This window comes from Macaca thibetana, chromosome 16 (genome assembly GCF_024542745.1).
Source record: "Macaca thibetana thibetana isolate TM-01 chromosome 16, ASM2454274v1, whole genome shotgun sequence".
NCBI classification, from domain to species: domain Eukaryota; kingdom Metazoa; phylum Chordata; class Mammalia; order Primates; family Cercopithecidae; genus Macaca; species Macaca thibetana.
The window spans coordinates 27,644,685-27,663,362 of NC_065593.1; the positions used below are offsets into that span (position 1 = coordinate 27,644,685).

At 48.4% G+C, this 18,678-nt stretch overlaps 1 protein-coding gene across 2 annotated transcripts; it reads left to right on the forward strand.

Annotated features, from left to right (window-relative positions):
* The first annotated feature begins 742 nt into the window (after positions 1-742).
* On the forward strand, positions 743-14,246 carry TMEM98 (transmembrane protein 98). Of its 2 annotated transcripts, XM_050763852.1 has the most exons (8): positions 743-1,049; positions 3,954-4,029; positions 4,102-4,286; positions 5,780-5,911; positions 6,911-6,944; positions 8,956-9,071; positions 12,071-12,130; positions 13,383-14,246. In XM_050763852.1, the coding sequence occupies exons 3-8, from the start codon at positions 4,156-4,158 to the stop codon at positions 13,588-13,590; spliced, it is 681 nt and encodes a 226-aa protein (XP_050619809.1). In that variant the 5' UTR covers positions 743-1,049; positions 3,954-4,029; positions 4,102-4,155; the 3' UTR covers positions 13,591-14,246. The 2 variants fall into 2 exon arrangements, with proteins under 2 accessions (XP_050619809.1, XP_050619808.1); XM_050763851.1 differs by lacking the exon at positions 3,954-4,029 and having other exon boundaries at positions 775-1,049.
* The last annotated feature ends 4,432 nt before the right edge of the window (positions 14,247-18,678 follow it).

An 18,678-nucleotide genomic window follows, 5' to 3' on the forward strand; every position in this document is an offset into this window, starting at 1 on the left:
TTTCCAGACCTTGTGTCAAGCGGCCTAGGACCTTATCTGTATCCTTTGTTACCTGTCACGGATACTGACCTTAGGCTTGGACCACCAGGATCCTGCCCTGCACCCCACGCTTTAGTTGGCCCACTCCAGCTGGAGGGCATGTTCCCTTCTAGATCATGCTCCTGGTACCCTGGACTCTGGAAATTCCTGTGCAAACAGCCCTGAGCCTGCTTCCAAGGTCTGACTTCCCTCCAGGGCAGCCTGCACTGTTAGAATGAAGGATGGCAGGGTAGGGGGTGTGTGTTTGCCTGAATGCATTGGGAGTCCCCCTTCGGTATGTATGGGATGGAGTCGTGTGGGAATAGAAGCAGCAAGACTACTAGCAAGGGCTCTGCATTTGTTCTCTTGTCCCTGGCTAGGCAGTCGTCAGGGGTGGGCCTGCCTGTCACTGCCCCGTGGGTCAGGCTGTAAATAAGAGCGACTCTCGATTCACTCTTTACCCTGGGCCAGACAGTCCGATGCATCCTGCATCCCATCATTCGTAATACCAACTCTGAGGACGCTGACAAGCAGCAGTCCCGTTTTACAGACGGAGGCACAGAGGTTGAAATAAGTTGCCCATAGCTAGTGAGTGGCAGAGGCAGGGTTTCAATGGGACAGTCCGTGGCGGAGCCGACTGGCTCCGCCGCCAGCCCCCCTGCGGAACCCGTCTGCGCTCGCCGCCTGGGACCGCCAGCCCGGGGCGGGGCGCCGGCAGGGACCCTCCGCGCCCCTCTCCGTCTGCCGCCCGGGCGGGCCTCCGCGGGGGCGCGAGGAAGGGGTGTTGGGTCGCCAGGGCCCGCCTCCCAGCTGCCCCGGCCGCCGGGGGGCCTGGCGGTGACGGCGGCGCCTGGCGGCGGGGATTTGGCGCGGGCCGGGGGCCGGGGGCCGGGGCCGGGGCGCGGGGGCGCGGGGCTGGATTCCTAGGGCCGCGGCGCTTCCCGGCATGCTCCGCTGCAGGCCCGCGCCCGCGCCCGGACTTTGCCATCGGCGGGACTGTCGCGGGATGCGCCCCGGAGCCGCAGCCTGAGGTGGGTGAGCCCCGCCTGGCCGGGCGGGCCGCGGCGAGTCGGGGCGGGGGGCTCGGAGGGCTCGGGGCCCGGCCCGGCTGCCGGGGAGAGGGGAGGCCGGCGCCGCAGCTTTGTTCTCGCCGCGGGGCCGCGCGCCCGAAGTTGGGCAAAGGAGTGGGAGCCGCGCCCGGTAGCGCTCCGGGGCTCGTGCAGCGCGTCCCGGGCGGGCTGGGGGTCCCTCCCTCCCAGGGACAGAGTGGGCGTCCTGGGTGGACGAGCACGGACGGGGAAGCGGGTAGGGTCTTGGATCTGTTTTGTCCTTGTGGGTCCAGAACCGGAAGGGAAGGGGGAAAGTAAGGGAGAGAGAAAGAGAGGGAGAGAAACAGGAAAACTTACTCTTCAAAAACACAAAGAAACGCCACGCAGACAGACTGCATGGAAGGACCGCGAACACACGCTCCGAGAAACACACTCAGCTCACACGCACTGAGAAGCACACTTAAGATAGACACTCAGGTCACACATAGAAGCACACTCAGAGAAACAGTTCACACGCACTCAGAAACGCACTCCGAGAAACACACTCAGTTCACACTCACTCAGAAGCACACTCAAGATAAACACTCAGCTCACACACAGAAGCACACTCGGAGAAACATTCAGCTCACACACACTCAGAAACACCCTCTGAGAAACACACTCAGCTCACACCCACTCAGAAGCACACTCAAACAGCTCACACAAGCACATTCAGAAAACACTCAGAAACACACTCAGCTCACACTCAGAAATACACTCCGAGAAACACACTCAGCTCACACACTCAGAAGCACACTCTGAGAAACACGCAGCTCACACACACAAAGAAAAACAGCTCGCGCACACTCAAACACAAACACTCGGAGAAACACACTCAGAAGCACACTCAGCTCACACACACCCCGAGAAACACGCGCAGAGGAACACAAGGCACAGGAAGAGAGAGGAAACCAAGTGGGTGGTCTTGGAAGCCTGGGATGGGGGAGGGGAAGGAGAGACACTGAGAAGGGGGAGATGGGAGCAGCAGAGGGAAAGATGCATGGAGAGAGAAACAGAGATAAAGGCAGACGTAAGAGGAGGCAGAAAACACAGGCCAAAAGGAGGTGGATGAAAGGACAGTACAGAGAAACACACATCGAGAGAAATAGGGGTGGACCCTGACAATTACCCCCTTCCCCCCACCCTACCTCTCACAAAATCAGAGATACACACAGATGAAAGAGGCAGATGCCAACCTTCTCATCTTTGTGGTCCAGTGAGCTCCAGCAGCTCTGTGAGCCCTTTGAGAAAGGCCTCCTTGGCACTTTAAGCCAGGCACGTCCCAGCCTTGTCTACCTAGCAAACTCCTGCGCATCCTTCAAAACCCAGCTCAAGCATCAGCACTCCTGTGGAAGTGTCAGTACCCAGAAAGTGTCATGCAAACATATTTACTCTCCTTTCCGTGTTCTTCTGCAGGAAGCACAGGCACATGGAGTTGAAGTGGTTTGTCACCTGTCTGCCTCTCCCACCAGCTTCTTAAGATCAGGGTCTCTGTCTTATCCGTCTCCAATCTCCATTGCATGATGCACAGTAGATGGTCAATAAATACTCAGTGTGAATGGTGACTGAGAGCGTTTGAGCCCTCCAATATATGGAGGATAGAATTAAGTGCAAATAGAGGAAAAGCACCATCCTGGTATTGTACCAGGACTCCTAAGTCAGAGTGTTCTTTTTTCACGTGGAGAAATTAAAGCCCAGAGAGGGGAGAATGCTTGCACAAAGAGAGGCAAGCAGGAGGCCTCCAATGAAATAACAGTGAATATGTACTTCTGTGAGATGCCTTTGTTCTTCTGGCTTATGAGTTTAAAATAGGTGTGAAAGACTCCTATTCTTCAGTTCCTTTCTCCAGAGGTAGCTACTGTTATCAAGTTACATTTTATGTGTGTTTGTGCGTATCTATGTGTTCATACCAAAAAAAATTCTGTGCACAGACTAGTGTATACAAATGCACGAACTTCTTTCATTCTTCTTTTGTATGCAAATAAAAGAATTCCATGAGAAAAAGAAATAGATGTGAAAGAGTCTCCTGAGTGAAAACAGGCAAGAGGCAATGGACACTTTAATGCCAGTTCTAAGTTTCCAGCATTGAAACTGACAATTAGAACTCTTTTCAGAACCTTTACAGTCTTCTTTCTTCCTTGGTAAGGAAAAGTATAGTGAATGCCCATCTCAGTTTAAGCGGATGGCTTTCTGCCTCCTGACTGCATATTGGACAAATTCTGTAACCTCCTTGAACCTCAGTTTCCTCAACTGTAAAATGGGGTTACTAATGTCCACTTCATAAGATTGTTGTTGGAAAAGTTTGAACAAAGTACCTGGTGCAGAGTAGATCCTCAGTAAATACAGTTTCATCTTTCCTCTTCTTTAATGGGTGTTCTTTTGTGCATGTGTTTATGGATGTGAAAACAACTGCTAGTTAAAATGTTTCCTTTTGTCTAGGGTTTAAAAAGCTATCTTAAGGCCCGGCGTGGTGTCTCATGCCTGTAATCCCAGCACTTTGGGAGGCCCGAGGCGGGTGGATCACTTGAGGTCAGGAGTTCAAGACCAGCCTGATCAACATGGTGAAACCCCGTCTCTACTAAAAATACAAAAAATTAGCTGGGTGTGGTGGTGGGCACCTGTAATCCCAGCTACTTAGGAGGCTGAGGCAGGAGAATCTCTTGAACCCAGGAGGTGGAGGTTGCAGTGAGCCGAGATTGCGCTATTGTACTCCGGCCTGGGCGACAGAGCTAGACTCCATCTCAAAAAAAAAAAAAAGCTGTCATAGTCCAATTGGGAGCAAATTCTTCTGATAAAGGAAAAGGCAAATTTGGGGCACGGCATAAAATGTACCTTGGTTCTCTTCAGGCCCTCAGATCTCTGCAGGTGTCGTGGAGGAACCTAGCACCTGTCATCCTCTCCCCCAATTTGCCACTTCCAGCAGGTAAGACCCACCTGTCCCACCCTCTTTCATGGCTTGTTGACCAGATCTGATCTGACTTCATGTTCTCTCAAGCTTTAGCCCATAAGGAGGATGTGAGTGGGACTGAGTCAGGAGCCCTCCGGAAGCATGGAGACCGTGGTGATTGTTGCCATAGGTGTGCTGGCCACCATCTTTCTGGCTTCGTTTGCAGCCTTGGTGCTGGTTTGCAGGCAGCGCTACTGCCGGCCGCGAGACCTGCTGCAGCGCTATGATTCTAAGTGAGTGAGCCCATGGAGGGCAAGGAGGAGGGGTGGGCTCCAACTAAAGAAAAAGAGAGGAACACGTAGTTCAGTGTTGGGCAACTCTAACTCAGCTTTTTGGTTCTAAAATGGTGCCTGCAGGTGTCCTTCCCTATAAAGGCCTCAGAGTTTAAGAATGTTCCTTAAGCCTCCCAACATCCTGAGTCACCTCCTTCTCTGCTTCCTGAGCCAAGAAGAAAGTCACTGAATATGAACATGTTCACCTAGCATAAAAGCTCAGCCATCTGTCTCAAACTGGCCACCTCACTTAGCAATTGGACAAGCTAAATCACTTTCCAGCCAGACCCAGAGGAACAGAAATCAGATGCCCACACTCTGCCCATACATCTAAGCAACAAACATTTGGTTTTGTGAAATTCCAACTTAGGACTGTCTCTCTCTTTGCACAGCAGAGTTTTTTTTTTTTTTTTGAGATGGAGTTTCACTCTTGTCTCCCAGGCTGGAGTGCGATGGTGCAATCTTGGCTCACTGCAGCCTCTGCCTCCCGGATTCAAGTGATTCTCCTGCTCCAGCCTCCCATGTAGCTGGGATTACAGGCATGCACCACCATGCTCAGCTAATTTTTGTATTTTTAGTAGAGGTGGGGTTTCACCATGTTGGCCAGGCTGGTCTGGAACTCCTGACCTCAGGTGATCTGCCCGCCTCAGCTTCCCAAAGTGCTGGGATTACAGGCATTAGCCACCATGCTCGGCCTGCCCAGCAGATTTATTTGTGATGCATTGTATATGAAATATATTTTGTAAGCAGGATTTAATTTTCAATTTAGGGATATTTTAATTGATAGACCCTTCAGGGATTAACCCTTAGTTTTTCTCATCCTTCTGTCTTAATCCTATCAGCATCTTTGTCAAGTGATTCATAATTTATAAATGCCCATTTATATGATCCAGGAAAGCATTTCTATTGAACAGAATGCCATGGTATCTCATTTTCTAAAGTACCCTGTTGTAAAATTTGAGGTGTTTTTACTTCTTTCACTTTTCCAGTGTTACTAGGAAAAGGCAGGGATATAGGGATGGACCAAAGTGGTTCACAAGAGTTATTCCGCAGACCAGGTAGGGAGCCCCCGTAGGTTTGGGTAATAGGAACCACCGCCTCTCTATAAAATGTAGGATTAAAGGGAAAATATGTTACAGAAGGATATAATTTTGTCCTGAAGGGATATCCCTAACATCTTTGTAATCAGGTAGTTACACCCTACTCTTTCTGACTCCATTTCACTTTGCTTTTGTTTTAATGCCCCCGGCCTGCCTCCCCAACTCACTGTCTAGCCACGTGCCCTGCCTTGCACTGCAGCCCCACTAGGCTTAGGTTTGGATCCGGGACAAGTGGTCTCTGCTCTAGCTTATCGACTCCCTTCCTTCTTTTATGGTGTATGTGGGCCTCAGTGAGGAGAGGGTCAGCAGCAGTCACCCACCATGAAACCATTTGACAGGGGCCTTTTCTTCCAGGCCCATTGTGGACCTCATCGGTGCCATGGAGACCCAGTCTGAGCCCTCTGAGTTAGAACTGGATGATGTCGTTATCACCAACCCCCACATTGAGGCCATTCTGGAGAATGAAGACTGGATCGAAGATGCCTCGTAAGGCCATGAGAACTGTTTGCTTTTCCACGGCCCCCCGGGCTTCTGGAAAATGGTGCCCTTTGCTGGCGTCCTTTGCCAGAGTACTTAGCTGGCATTCAAGAACAGTCACTCTGTTACTTGCTGCTCTTTCCTGTGCCTTTAGTGTTGGGGGAAATCAGAATATGACTTGAAAGTGTTTGTCCTTTCCTTCTGTGCCCACATTTTGTAGACCTGAACACTGTGGCCTATAGATGTGTGGCAAAGGTTGTTATAAAGTCACCCTGGTGTGCTTGGGTTATCCTTGAGGTGCCCATAAATTTGGCTCAGGCTCCAGAGATGCAGCTTTTTTCTTTAGGATCTCAGGGATCTCTCCATCCAACAGGACCCCCTACATTTTGAGAAGCGGCTGCTACTTCATTGCCTTATCCATTTAGCCATCCATTCCCTGGGCACCTGTTTATGGGGCATTATGTGCAGGGTGTTGGGTCAGGTACCGCAGATACTGAAACAGTTGAGAAGACAGTTATAGTCAGTATCACAGAAACTGTCAGAGATCCCTGCGTACAGTGCAGTAGGCACATGGAGAAGGCAGTGTCTAGGTTTGCCTGGATTGGGGAGGTTGAGCTGGATCTCACGGAATATTACCACAGAGGAGGTGCCTTTTGACTTGGGTCTTGAAAGATGAGGAGGAGTTCCCCAGGCTGAGCACAGGGGAAGGACACATTGGGCAGAGGGAACAGTCTACCAGAAGCTTGAGAGTTATAATAAAGCATGACTCACTAGGCACACAGTGGAGCTTGCTGGAAGAGTAGATTGGGTGCGGGGAGGAGAAGGGAGGGGAGGTGCTCTCTCGTTTAACTCATGGGCTGGTCCATGTTGACACTGAGGCATTCCCACTCTCAGTGGTTGGTATTTGACTGTGCCCACTGGTCAGCGCGAGTTGAGGAGCAAGGGTGGGAGCTGGAGGGTGGTGAGCCCCTCCAGATGAGCACTGATGACTTCTTCTTGTTTTCCCAGGGGTCTCATGTCCCACTGCATTGCCATCTTGAAGGTAAACCTCTCTCATTTCTCTGTGGGATAAAGGGGAGTCGAAAAGCACCGCTGTGTATGGACGGAGTAGAACAGGACCTTAGAAAGGGCACTGACCCCTCGCAAGAGGCTTTTCCTTAACCTGACACTTGGAATTTTTGTGGTTTCCTTCCTTTCCTGCCTGGACTGGCTGTTTACAGAATCTCAAGGCTGTTTCAAAGGCTTTATTTCATCTGGTTCTCTTAATTCAATGACCTGCGGGAAAGACAGCCTAGGTACACAGCCACCATTTCACCCCTTATAGAGAAAGCTGTGTGTGCCTGAGACCATGTAGCTGCCAAGAGAAATGGGGTTTCCCTGCTTCCCCCTGCACACTTTTTTTTCCACTAACAGAGTTCAGGCCTGTACAGTGAGTTTCTTTCTGTATTTGGATTTCTACTGTGACTACAAAGTCATCACTAGCCCTCTTTGGCTGTGACCATAGTCAGCCAAATGGGACAATCATTGTTAAAAAACCAAAGCAGGCATACTTCAATCTGAAGGCAGACGATTTTTTCTTTGAATGCCTGGAATCTTTGAAATATTGCATCCAATTTGCATTTTGGGTGATTTTATGGTTTTAGCATTTGTTTTCAATTCTTGTCTGTTAATATCCTACCTAATAGAATAATAGCTATACTGAAATATTCGGCCAGTTGCAAATATCAGGTTTTTTTTTTTTTTACATCAGTAACCTGGGTAATCACACATTTACCTCTTTGACTAGTAAATATTCAAGATTTCAAAAGAGACAACTTTGTCTTTTCTTCAGTGACATTCAGTAGAAGACACTATTAATAAAATATTCTTGACCCCACCTCTTCTTTGGCTGTCTCTCTCAGGGGATGGATAAATGCCTACTAGGAAGTTATTATCTCAGAGTCCAGGTTTAGTTAATTCCGAGAGGCTCTTTGGATATACAAATATGGCTATAGATATAAATATGGTTATTGATAGAGCTAGGTAGGCATAATGACTAGAGGATAATGCTATACTACATTTCCCTTCTCCCAGCCAAGATGTGTCCTGGGCCTGGGTTTTGTCTCCTGTTCTCATCTATTAGGAGGATAAATGGCATCTGTGGTGTGAGACGAATCAGCTGGAGGGAGTCGTATTGAATTGGAATCAGTGTCTACCCGGGGAACCTCAGATCAAAGGAGAGGGCTTCTAAGTCCCCTCTTGGGATCTTAAGACACTTTTGCTAGGTCACCCGCCCTTGAGTCTCTGTGGTGGGAGCTGGGAGAGGGGTCTGGGCTAACGCCCGGATGGACCTTTGGGCTTCTTTCTGCTCTCTACTGTCCAGTTCCAAGTATAGGTCAGGTAGAGGTGCTTCCTTGCCATGGATAGAGACGCACCCATGTTGGTTGGTTCTAGCATGGGGAGGCCTGGAAAGGGGAAGCAAGCTCTGGGGTGGCCAGCTCTGTGGGTGGACAACAAAGAAGGCTGTATGTCAGTCTTGCCTTTTCCCTGCTTTTCCTAAGGTCCTTTCATCATCAGCTTGACAAACACGCTAATATATTACCTGAGACCATTGTTGAAATAAGTGCTGTTCTTGGAGCATGTGCTCAAAGGGAACAATGGCCCTTTGTTCAGCCCCATTCCTGAGGGTGCCCTGCTGGAGATATTTATTCTTGTGGAAGTCTAAACCATGAGATGAAGGAATAGAAAAAGAAAGTAGGTTTTTCCCCTAAGCGAGAAGGTGAAATTGGAGCACATGATTTTTCTCAGACAGATTATTTCAGCTTAGTCTTCCCAGAGCCCACACCCTGCCCTTGATCTGTGGCTCCCACCCCAGTTCCTCTCCCAGCCATGCCCTTGGCTTTTGCCACTTCCCACCCGTTTCCTCTCATCTCTGTACTTTTCACATCTGGCCATTAGATTAGGGGGCCAGCTGCAATGGGACTCATGGCAGGGTTGATTTGTCTTGGGGGGTGATGGTGAGGCCCTGAGTGGAGCCAGGTTAGCCCTCATCTCTCTTCTCCCTGCCGCATTAGATTTGTCACACTCTGACAGAGAAGCTTGTTGCCATGACGATGGGCTCTGGGGCCAAGATGAAGACTTCAGCCAGTGTCAGCGACATCATTGTGGTGGCCAAGCGGATCAGCCCTAGGTGAGCGATTGGCGGCCTCGAGGTCCCCACACTCCATGAGGAAAAAGAGGGGCTGGATGCTGGGGTAGCCGCAGAGCTGGGCTCTTCTTTAAAATGGTGCACAGGCAACTTCAGCTATTTGTTTCCCACACATTTACAGAGTGACCAGGAGGGTTTAGATATTGAGACTTCCCAGCTAAGTTGTGCTCCCACCATCCCCACCTGCAGCATGACCCATCTGAGAGGGCTTTGAGGAAGCTCCAGCAGGTGCCTAGTCCTGACCCCGTCCTAGACTCTGCCTTGCAGAGCCCGTAGTGGCCCCTCTTTCCCAGCCACACACCAGCTCCCCTTGCCACACCTTCCTCCCAGGCCAACATTTCACACAGACGCCCACACCCCTGTCTCTGCATGAATCTGTATTGGAGACTAGCTTGGGGGACCCACTCTGGCTGTGCCCACTGCTCCATCCCTGGCCCAGGTCAGCAACCTCCAGCACTGGGTGGGAGCTGAAGCCATATGGCTTTCAACCTCCCAAATTCCAGGCTGACTGTGAAATCCCGTGTGGGAGGCAACCAGCAGGATTGCAGTCAACAGCTACACCCCCTCATTTGGGCTTGATTTCCTGAAGAAAAATAAAGCCCTTTTCTTAGAGCCAAGGGCTGTACTAAGTTTGTGCTGCCACCTGGTGGCTGGTATGCTGACATGCAAATCAGAGGGTTTTCCCCGCCAGCCACCTGGCCCCTCCGCCCACCGGGAGGGCACCTCTGTATGCCTGGTGAAACAATGGCACTGCTGTAAGTTCCAGGGACCCACACGTTCCTTGTTGCCATGGCCCCTAGTAAATCACGGGGAACCAGCCCGTTCTCTGCCTCAAGATTAACCAAATAAAAACGACCAGTTTCCTGAGTCGCCACATGAGTTCCTTTGAGGGAAGACACGACCTGGTCAGCTTGAACTCGGTTCAGGCAGTTCATGAGTTGAGAGAGTGGGAGGGAGATAATCCAGGGAGGGACTCAGCCCAGAACAGTTCCCGGCTTTCTCTGGAGTTGCTCCAGTGGGGTGTAGCTACATGGTCAGCTCCTGGCTTTATAAGAACCCGCGTCCCAGGCTCAGGGTGGGCACTGGGCATTCCTTCCCCATTATTTATTTTTATTTATTTATTTTTGAGATGAAATCTTGCTCTGTCACCCAGGCTGGAGTGCAGTGGTGTGATCTTGGCTCACTGCAACTCCAACCTCCTGGGTTCAAGAAATTCTCCTGCCTCAGGCCCCTGAGTAGCTGGGACTACATGCACCTGCTGCCTTGCCCAGCTACTTTTTGTATTTTTAGTAGAGAGGCGGTTTCACCATGTTGGCCAGGCTGGTCTTGAACTCCTGACCTCAGGTGATCCGCCCACCTCGGCCTCCCAAAGTGCTGGGATTATAGGCGTGAGCCACCACACCCAGCCTCCTTCCCCATTAGTTTTAAATATTCTGCACTGTGGTATCCACTAGACCCCTCATCATGCTTTTTGTGCCTTCTAAGAGCCATTTGGGGGCCAGGCAGATTCCTGTGATATGGGTTATAAGGCAGCACTTTCAGGAGGTTGAGGTTTCTGTGTGAGCCTGGGTGAGTAGGATCAGTACTGGTCCTAAGGTGAGGGTGTGGCATTGTCTAAAGGGTGGACCAGCCCTGGTGCTCACAGGCCGGTCCTAAAGAGCACCTTGGACTACTTCTAGAATGCTCTGTGCCATAATTCAGCCAGGGTCTTCACTTTGTCCTTTTGCCCTCACTCTTTTTTCTCCTTCTGGCCATGTTTTGTCCCCATTGTTTTTCCTGCTCCATTTATCCCACACAGTGTGTTGATGGCCTATTAGTCTCGAGGTGGTGGCTTCAGTACTAGAGAAAGGGACTGGCTGAGACAGGCGCCGAGGGTGACTGTGTCTCTGCATGTCCTCACCAGCCCCACAGCCCTGAATAAGAGTGTTTGAGGCCATCTTTTTTCAAGTGCTTTTAGAAATCAAACAATACATCTTTATTTTTTCTTCCTGTCGAGTGTTTATAAGCAGATTTGGAGCAAAACCTTGTACCACGCAAATCAGAATGGAGTGTAGTTCTGAACTTGATTTAAAAAATTAACCACATGGTAGAAGAAATCCAGTAGAGCAGTGTGAAGCCAAATGAAACTCATGGCCTTCTTTTTCCATGTCTTACATACCTTTAGCTTTGTATTTTTTTTTTTCCTGAATACAAGAGTAATTCATGCTTCTAAAAATTTAAAATACTGCAGACATAGATGACCTGGAAAGTCTACTCCCTCCCAATTGTAGGAAGTAACCACTATTAAGTGGTGAGTGTTCTTCCAGATCCTTCCCAATCCCACATTTCAGAGCTTTTGTTTATCTATTTTTATGCAAATGACAGATCGAGCTTTACATATTATTTGGCAATTTGCCTTTTTAATATAGTAGTAATCTTGAACATCATTCCATATGTATGACTGTATTTTTAAAAACCACTGGAACTGAAACAAAACTGGAAAACAAAATAGTCTCTACAAAGACTGAACCTGAAGTCTTTGTGCCTCAGTGTCTGAGAATGCAGAAGCAATTGGAGAAAGAACCATTAAAGACCGGGTCTAGAATATCAAAAAAGAAGAATTGGAATAAAGATAGACAGGAAGGAAGGGGCTGGGTGTGGTGGCTCACGCACCTGTAATCCCAGCACTATGGAAGGCTGAGGTGGGCGGATTACCTGAGGTCAGGAGTTCAAGGCCAGCCTGGCCAACATGGTGAAACCCCGTCTCTACTAAAAATACAAAAATTAGCCAGGCACGGTGGTGTGCGCCTGTAATCCCAGCTACTTGGGAAGCTGAGGCAGGAGAATCACTTGAGTCCGGGAGGTAGAGGTTGCAGTGAGCTGAGATAGTACCACTGCACTCCAGCCTGGGTGACAAAGCGAGACTCCGTCTCAGAAAAAAAAAAGAAGGAGAAAAGGAGATCAAGAAAGTGAAGTACTGAACACCTTTTGCCTCTGGTCAGGGTGGATGATGTTGTGAAGTCGATGTACCCTCCGTTGGACCCCAAGCTCCTGGACGCACGGTGAGAGCGGTGGTGGGTGCACGTTTGGTTTGTCATGCAGAGGTCCACAACTGTTTTATCAGATCTGTGAGGCTGGCTGACTGACTTGTGTAGGGAGGGTGGCTTTGCGGACTCCTTAGGCTGCCCGGGCCTTAGGTGCCATTTACTTCAGTGAGTGGCTCCTGACTGGGTGATAGAGGCCAGTCCTCTCCTGAAACCCAAGAGAAGAAAGAGCCAGTCTTAGATTTTAAATTGTTATGATTAGACATCCGGCCATGTTACATGCTAACTGTGCCTTCCCTTCCACCTTTCCTCTTGCGCCCTCTGATTTTTGGACCCCAGAAGCAGATATGCCTTAGCTGTGAGTGCTGCCCAGTGGGGCGGTGGGGCAGTGGTTCCCAGAGCAGTGAGAATGGAAGTGACAGGTCAGCCATGGCTGTGCTCACCTGCCACCAGATGTGCACATACACAGAGTGTACTTAGCCGTATGAAACTGTTATGTTCCTGTACCAGATGCATGCCATTTAAGAAAGATAGATTCTTTTCTGCCTTGGATTTATATGACTGTTTCATACGCATGTAACAGTTGCCAGATCGGCAATGGGTCACAGCGCTTCAACTTTGGTTTCTCTGCCCCACTCCTACTGCTGCCCAGCTTTGTCCATGGGTTAATAACCTGTAACATATTCTCAAATACATCATGGTACTCACTATATAAAAGGTATTCTACAGTGAATTTTTCAGCACTGAAAAATCTACTCCTCACTTCGGTTTTCAATTACATTTTTTTGTTTTTTTTGAGTTGGATAAACCAGCCCTGGGCCTTACCGATTTGTAATCAGTAAGGAATGTTTAAGTGAGGGTGTGTCTGTCCTGTGTTTAAGTGGGCAGCAGTTGGGGATTGTGCTCATCTGATTGATCATATCTGAACTGTTTCACAAGGCGCTCTTTGGGGGAGATGTTAATAGGTGTGCTGCAGAAAATGGCTTCCACAGTCTTAAATAGGCTTGTGAGAGACAGCCTGTTATATTCTCCTCGGAGCTTTATCAGGTACATCTCAGAAGGCTCTGAGGCAAGCTTCAGTTAACCTTGTTTAACCTAGCCATCTCCAAATTTATTTGAGCATGGAACCAACTTTAAATTGCATACCTACCAACATCATAGGGAAAGGTGTGCAGTTTGGGGAATACTAGTCAAAAAGTCTGTCTATTTGGGCTTTTGTGCAAAGTCCCTCATTTCCTAGGAAACCTGACCCTATTTTTTTTTCCCCTAGGACAACTGCCCTGCTCCTGTCTGTCAGTCATCTGGTGCTGGTGACAAGGAATGCCTGCCATCTGACGGGAGGCTTGGACTGGATTGACCAGTCTCTGTCGGCTGCTGAGGAGCATTTGGAAGTCCTTCGAGAAGCAGCCCTAGCTTCTGAGCCAGATAAAGGCCTCCCCGGCCCCGAAGGCTTCCTGCAGGAGCAGTCTGCAATTTAGTGCCTACAGGCCAGCAGCTAGCCATGAAGGCCCCTGCTGCCATTCCTGGGTGGCTCAGCTTAGCCTTCCACTTTTTCCTGTAGAGTTAGTTGTTCTCCATGGCTCAAGAGTTCACCTGTGTGTGCATAGTAAAGCAGGAGATCTGCATCAGTTTATGCCTCTGTTGCAGTTGCAAACTGTGGCTGGTGAGTGGCAGTCTAATACTACAGTTAGGGGAGGTGCCATTCACTCTCTGCACAGAGGAGCACTGAAAACTGGTGGACTGTCAGCTTTATTTAGCTCAGCTAGTATTTTCAAGAAAATTGAGCCAGCGTCTAAGAAATCAAGAGGTTTCACGTTAAAATTAGAATTTCTGGCCTCTCTCGATCAGCCAGAATGTGTGGCAATTCTGATCTGCATTTTCAGAAGAGGACAATCAATTGAAACTAAGTAGGGGTTGCTTCTTTTGGCAAGACTTGTACTCTCATCTGGCCTGTTTCATTTATTTGTATTATCTGCCTGGTCCCTGAGGCGTCTGAGTCTCTCCTTCCCCTTACAGGTTTGGGTTTGAAACTGAGGAACTATAAAGTTGATGATTTCTTTTTTATCATTATGCCTGCAATTTTACCTAGCTACCACTAGGTGGATAGTAAATTTATACTTAATGTTTCCCTCAAGTGTGTAGTTATTGAGTCAAATTCATATGGATGGTGTATTGTGGGACATACTTAGATGGAAGGAGAGAGCCTAAGAATCCTGAAGATGATTTCTGTGTATGCCTCAAAATGAGATATTTAGGCTGGGTGCAGTGGCTCACACCTGTAATCCTCGCACTTTGGGAGGCTAAGTTGGGTGGATTGCTTGAGCCCAGGAATTTGAGACCAGCCTGGGCAACGTGGTGAAACCTCATCTTTACAGAAACTACAAAAATTAGCTGGACATGGTGACACATGCAGCTACTTGGTAGGCTGAGGTGGGAGGATTGCTTGAGCCCAGGAGGTGAAGGTTGCAGTGAGCCCTGATCGTGCCACTGCATTCCAGCCTGGGCGACAAAGTGAGACTTTGTCTCCAAAACATACATATATATAAAATATGTTTAAAGACCTCTTGAAGTTCAGGCAGAAGTGAAGATACCACTGTGAAGTAGTTTCCACATTAACAATAGCGATGACATGAAGGATGTGTTCCCCCTTTCTTCTGATATTAATATCTGTTCATTTTGAAACATTGAGACGAGGGGCATTTTTATGACTTGAAACTTTACTATGACCCAGAATCACAATTATATAATTTGGATACATACCCAGATGGCATAATTTCTATCATAAGCCTGTAGGAAAAGCTTGAAGTTCTTTACTTCTCAGGTTCTCAGAGCCAGCTTGCTCTTGGGAGAGAGGCCTGGTATAGGGGCTGCCCAGGTTCATAGCCTATGCTGTCAAGCATGTTTGGAGTTGCATACCTGTTCCCATGTCAGTTTCTCTAACTGAAGTCAGGAAATTCCTCAGCTGGATTCTAGGAAACCAGGAACCCATATTCCCAAATGCAAGATTGGGGCCTGGTTTGTCTTTCAATTTGGGCACATTTCATTCTCTCCAGGAAAATGGGCCATTTCCATCCTGCACAATGTACACCAAACCACAGCTGGGATATGGAGTCAGGAGAGGGAAGCTGGAGCTCAACTCTCATGGACTAAAGGATGGATTCTGGATGGGTTCCAGGGGACACCTTATTGGATTGGTGGCTTCCATCAACCCTAAAAACGTTAAGTGGTGAACTTTCCTGTCCTGTCAAGCTGTGAATGGGGAATGTATACAAAGTTACTTCGACTTTTCTATTTGAGGCCTCCACAGTAAACATCCAGAGTCCTCCTATTTTCTTTTTACCTCCCTTTCAGAGCCCATTTTCGTAATTAGACTGGAAAGCAATTCATGCTAAGTGCAATGGCTGCCACAGTTGTAAGTGTCCCCTGCATTTTAGCCTGCACTAGAGCCCTAAGCCACAGAGAAGCAGTTCTGAATTAGTATCTCAAATACCATCCACCCAGTATGGGTCTGTGGGGTGGAGAGCTTTCCCAGCACCCCTAAAGCAATGCCCAATGTCAATTACCTTCTCTAAGTCCTGGCAAGTCCTGGCACACCGGCTCTCTGGATCCCGTAGATGCTGCCCTTTCTGTTGTGAGGAGAGGTTGCCAAAGATATTGGAGGTGTCTGCTGGACTGTAGGATTTCTGATTCCACTGCTGTGTAGTTTTTCTTTCTAGTGCTGTACAAGAAGCCTCTGGATAAATTTGGTGTTGGTGGCTGATGGTTGAGGTAGAAGCAGTCAGGGGGTAGGAGGCAATGCCACTCCTCTAGGCCCTTTGGGAGTTGGCTGAAGTTACTTCCTCCCTTGGAAGGGGCTGGTTAGTGAGTGCCAGGGATCTCAGGAGTGTCTCTGTGCCAGATGTGGTTTCCCAGGCAACAGACACATTCCTAAGTCCCTAGTTCACTAGCGTCTATATAGATGGTAGTAGAGCCTTCCTTCCATGTCTCCCTTCCCCTGGCCTGGAGTAGGAGCATTAGACTCAAATTCTGATGAAAAAGAAATTACCTGGACATAGGAATTCAATGTGAAGAGAACAAGATATTTGAAGTCAGACAGAATTAGGTTTGAATTTGGGCTCAGTGACTTACAGTGTGAGCTTGGTCAGGTTCTTAACATTCTGGTCCTTAGCATTCCCATCTGTATGATCAAGGCTATTGTCATTGGGTTGGTATGCCAGTCATGCGAAGTGGTATGTGTGAGCTGCCCAACTGTGAACCTGGTTCTGATTAGTCAATGTTAACCCCTCTTTCTCCACAGCTTCCCGTTCTTTGATGCCGCTGACCCAGATGGCATCACCTCAGTTACCATGGCTTGGTCCAAACAGCGACTTCTGTTCATGGGCTCTGGAATTGAGTGGCCAAAAATCTGGAATCCCTGCAGTAGGGAGAGTAGCCTTGTCCCTGCCCTGCTACAAGTCTGTTCATATGGAGACATACAAAGCCGTGGGCCTCTTATCAACATTCAAAGGGTTGATTATGCAAGCTCACATTCCTCTAGAGCAACTCCCCCAGCTTGTGAGATCTCCGAGAGGGAACATGTGTTCCTGGCATCCAACTTCCCCTGGTGCTCCCCCTGACCTGCCTCATTCCAGGAGTTCCCTCTCTTCAGAGACCCTGTGTGCCCACACGAGTGGACTTTTAGAAAATGGCCTATAGTTCAAAGGCCCTGCATTGCTTTATGGCCTTGGAAATGTGGGGAAAGTGTCAGATGAAGAATTTCTATCCTCCTCACCTCCTCCCTGTCTCCCATAAATGCATACTGAGAGCTTACTGTGAAGGAGGGGTCGTGCTAGATGCTGGAGCTATGGAACAAAAGGCACAATCCCTGCCCTTAAGGAGCGATAGAGAAATGAGCAGCTGCTGGAGCCATGGCTGTAGCCAGTGCTGTGTTGGAGGGGACCGCAAGAGGGGCCGTGGGCACACAGAGCAGGGACGGGGCAGGGGGGCGGTTGAAATAGGAAAGAGCTGCTGCCTGAATGGAGACTTGATAAAGAAAGAGTCAAGCAACAGAACAGAAAATGGTCCCAGCTACTCAGGTGGCAGAGGCGGGAGGATCGCTTGAGCCCAGGTGGGGCGGAGGCTGCAGTGAATCTTGATAGAGCCACTGCACTCTAGCTTGGGCGACAGAGCAAGACCTCGTTTCAAAACACACACATGTACACACACATAGAAAGTGCCGGGGGAAGTAATATGGTTGTGTTGTGTTTGTTCTGGTGGGTCTTACTGTGTTTCTATGAGAAAGGCTGATGAGCAGTTTTGAGAATTTGAGGCAAAACTGGTTCTTCCTATTTCATCCTATTTGTATTTTTATTATCCCAATGTTTTAGGTAAGGAGACCAAAGCAAAAAGATCAGTAACTCTCCTGGAGTCTCACAATTAATATGAATCAGAGCAGGATCTTCAGCTCCCCAACTTGTGTTTTTCACTGGCACATCTTCCTGCCTGGGTGCAGCAGGTGGGAAATCCATCATGGAAAGGAACAGACATGAGAGTCATTCCATTCTCTTCTAGTTCAAATCTTTTTTGTGAAAAAAAAAAAAAAAATGGTAATTGTGACCCATGAACTAATTTCATGGCTTACAGTCCACAGGATGATAGAACATAGGTACTAAAATGAGGGCTGGGGCATGGCTGAGGTAGTTCCTCTCCTTCCAAAATGACTTAATTTTATCTATTTAAAATAAAATTTGCATTTACCAGAATAGCGGCAAAAATTTATGGTGCAGAATAGAATAATTGATTTATTACATGATTGATTAGTTCAAGAGTCATCTGTTGAGCATCTGCACTGGATTAGGCCCAGAGATGCAGGAATGAATAAAAAGATAATGTCTCTCTTGAGGCACATACAATCTAAGGTGGAAAGAAAACCATAAAGAGTCATTTTCAATACAGTGTGGTAAGGGCTAAGGGAGGGAATGTGTGTGTGATGACAGCACGGATCAGGGCCACCAAACCCAGGTCATGAGAGTTTCCTAAAGGTGGTGACATCTCAGAATTGTCTGTCAAGGAGGAGTAGGTGTTAGGAGAAGACAGGGTGGGGTTGGGGAAGGCGGAAGTGGAGGACAGAGCATCCAGGCAGGGCCATCTGTGCAGGCATGACATTCCATGCCATGCTCAGGACATGTCAGCTGGTTCAGTAACTGCAAGTCTCAGGTGGGAGCCGGGGCACGGTGGGAGGTGAGCCTGGAGAAGAAGGTGAGGATGAAACTCTGGAGAGTCTCATAGGCCTTGCTGAGGTCTTTGGACTTTTTCTCTAGGTCGTAGGGGGCAATTGAAAGTTGAAAATTGCTTTCTTATTTTTTTCCTGGGACACTAGCAATTGATCACTGCACCCTCACCAGCCTTTAATGTTTTCCTAATTTGATAGGTGAACAATGGCTTAGCATTGTGTTAATTTGCATTTCTGTGACTACTGGTGCAGTTAGACATTTTTTAAATGTGTTTATTAGCTATTTATACATATTCATGACCATTGCCCATTTTTCTACTGGGATTTTAGTATTATTCTTATTGACTTATATAAG

Coding starts and splice junctions, on each gene's coding strand:
- TMEM98 (XM_050763852.1), top strand. CDS start 4,156: ATGGAGACCGTGGTGATTGTTGCCATAGGTGTGCTGGCCACCATCTTT. Junction 4,287..5,779: donor CTGCAGCGCTATGATTCTAA/GTGAGTGAGCCC, acceptor CTTTTCTTCCAG/GCCCATTGTGGACCTCATCG. Junction 6,945..8,955: donor ACTGCATTGCCATCTTGAAG/GTAAACCTCTCT, acceptor CTGCCGCATTAG/ATTTGTCACACTCTGACAGA.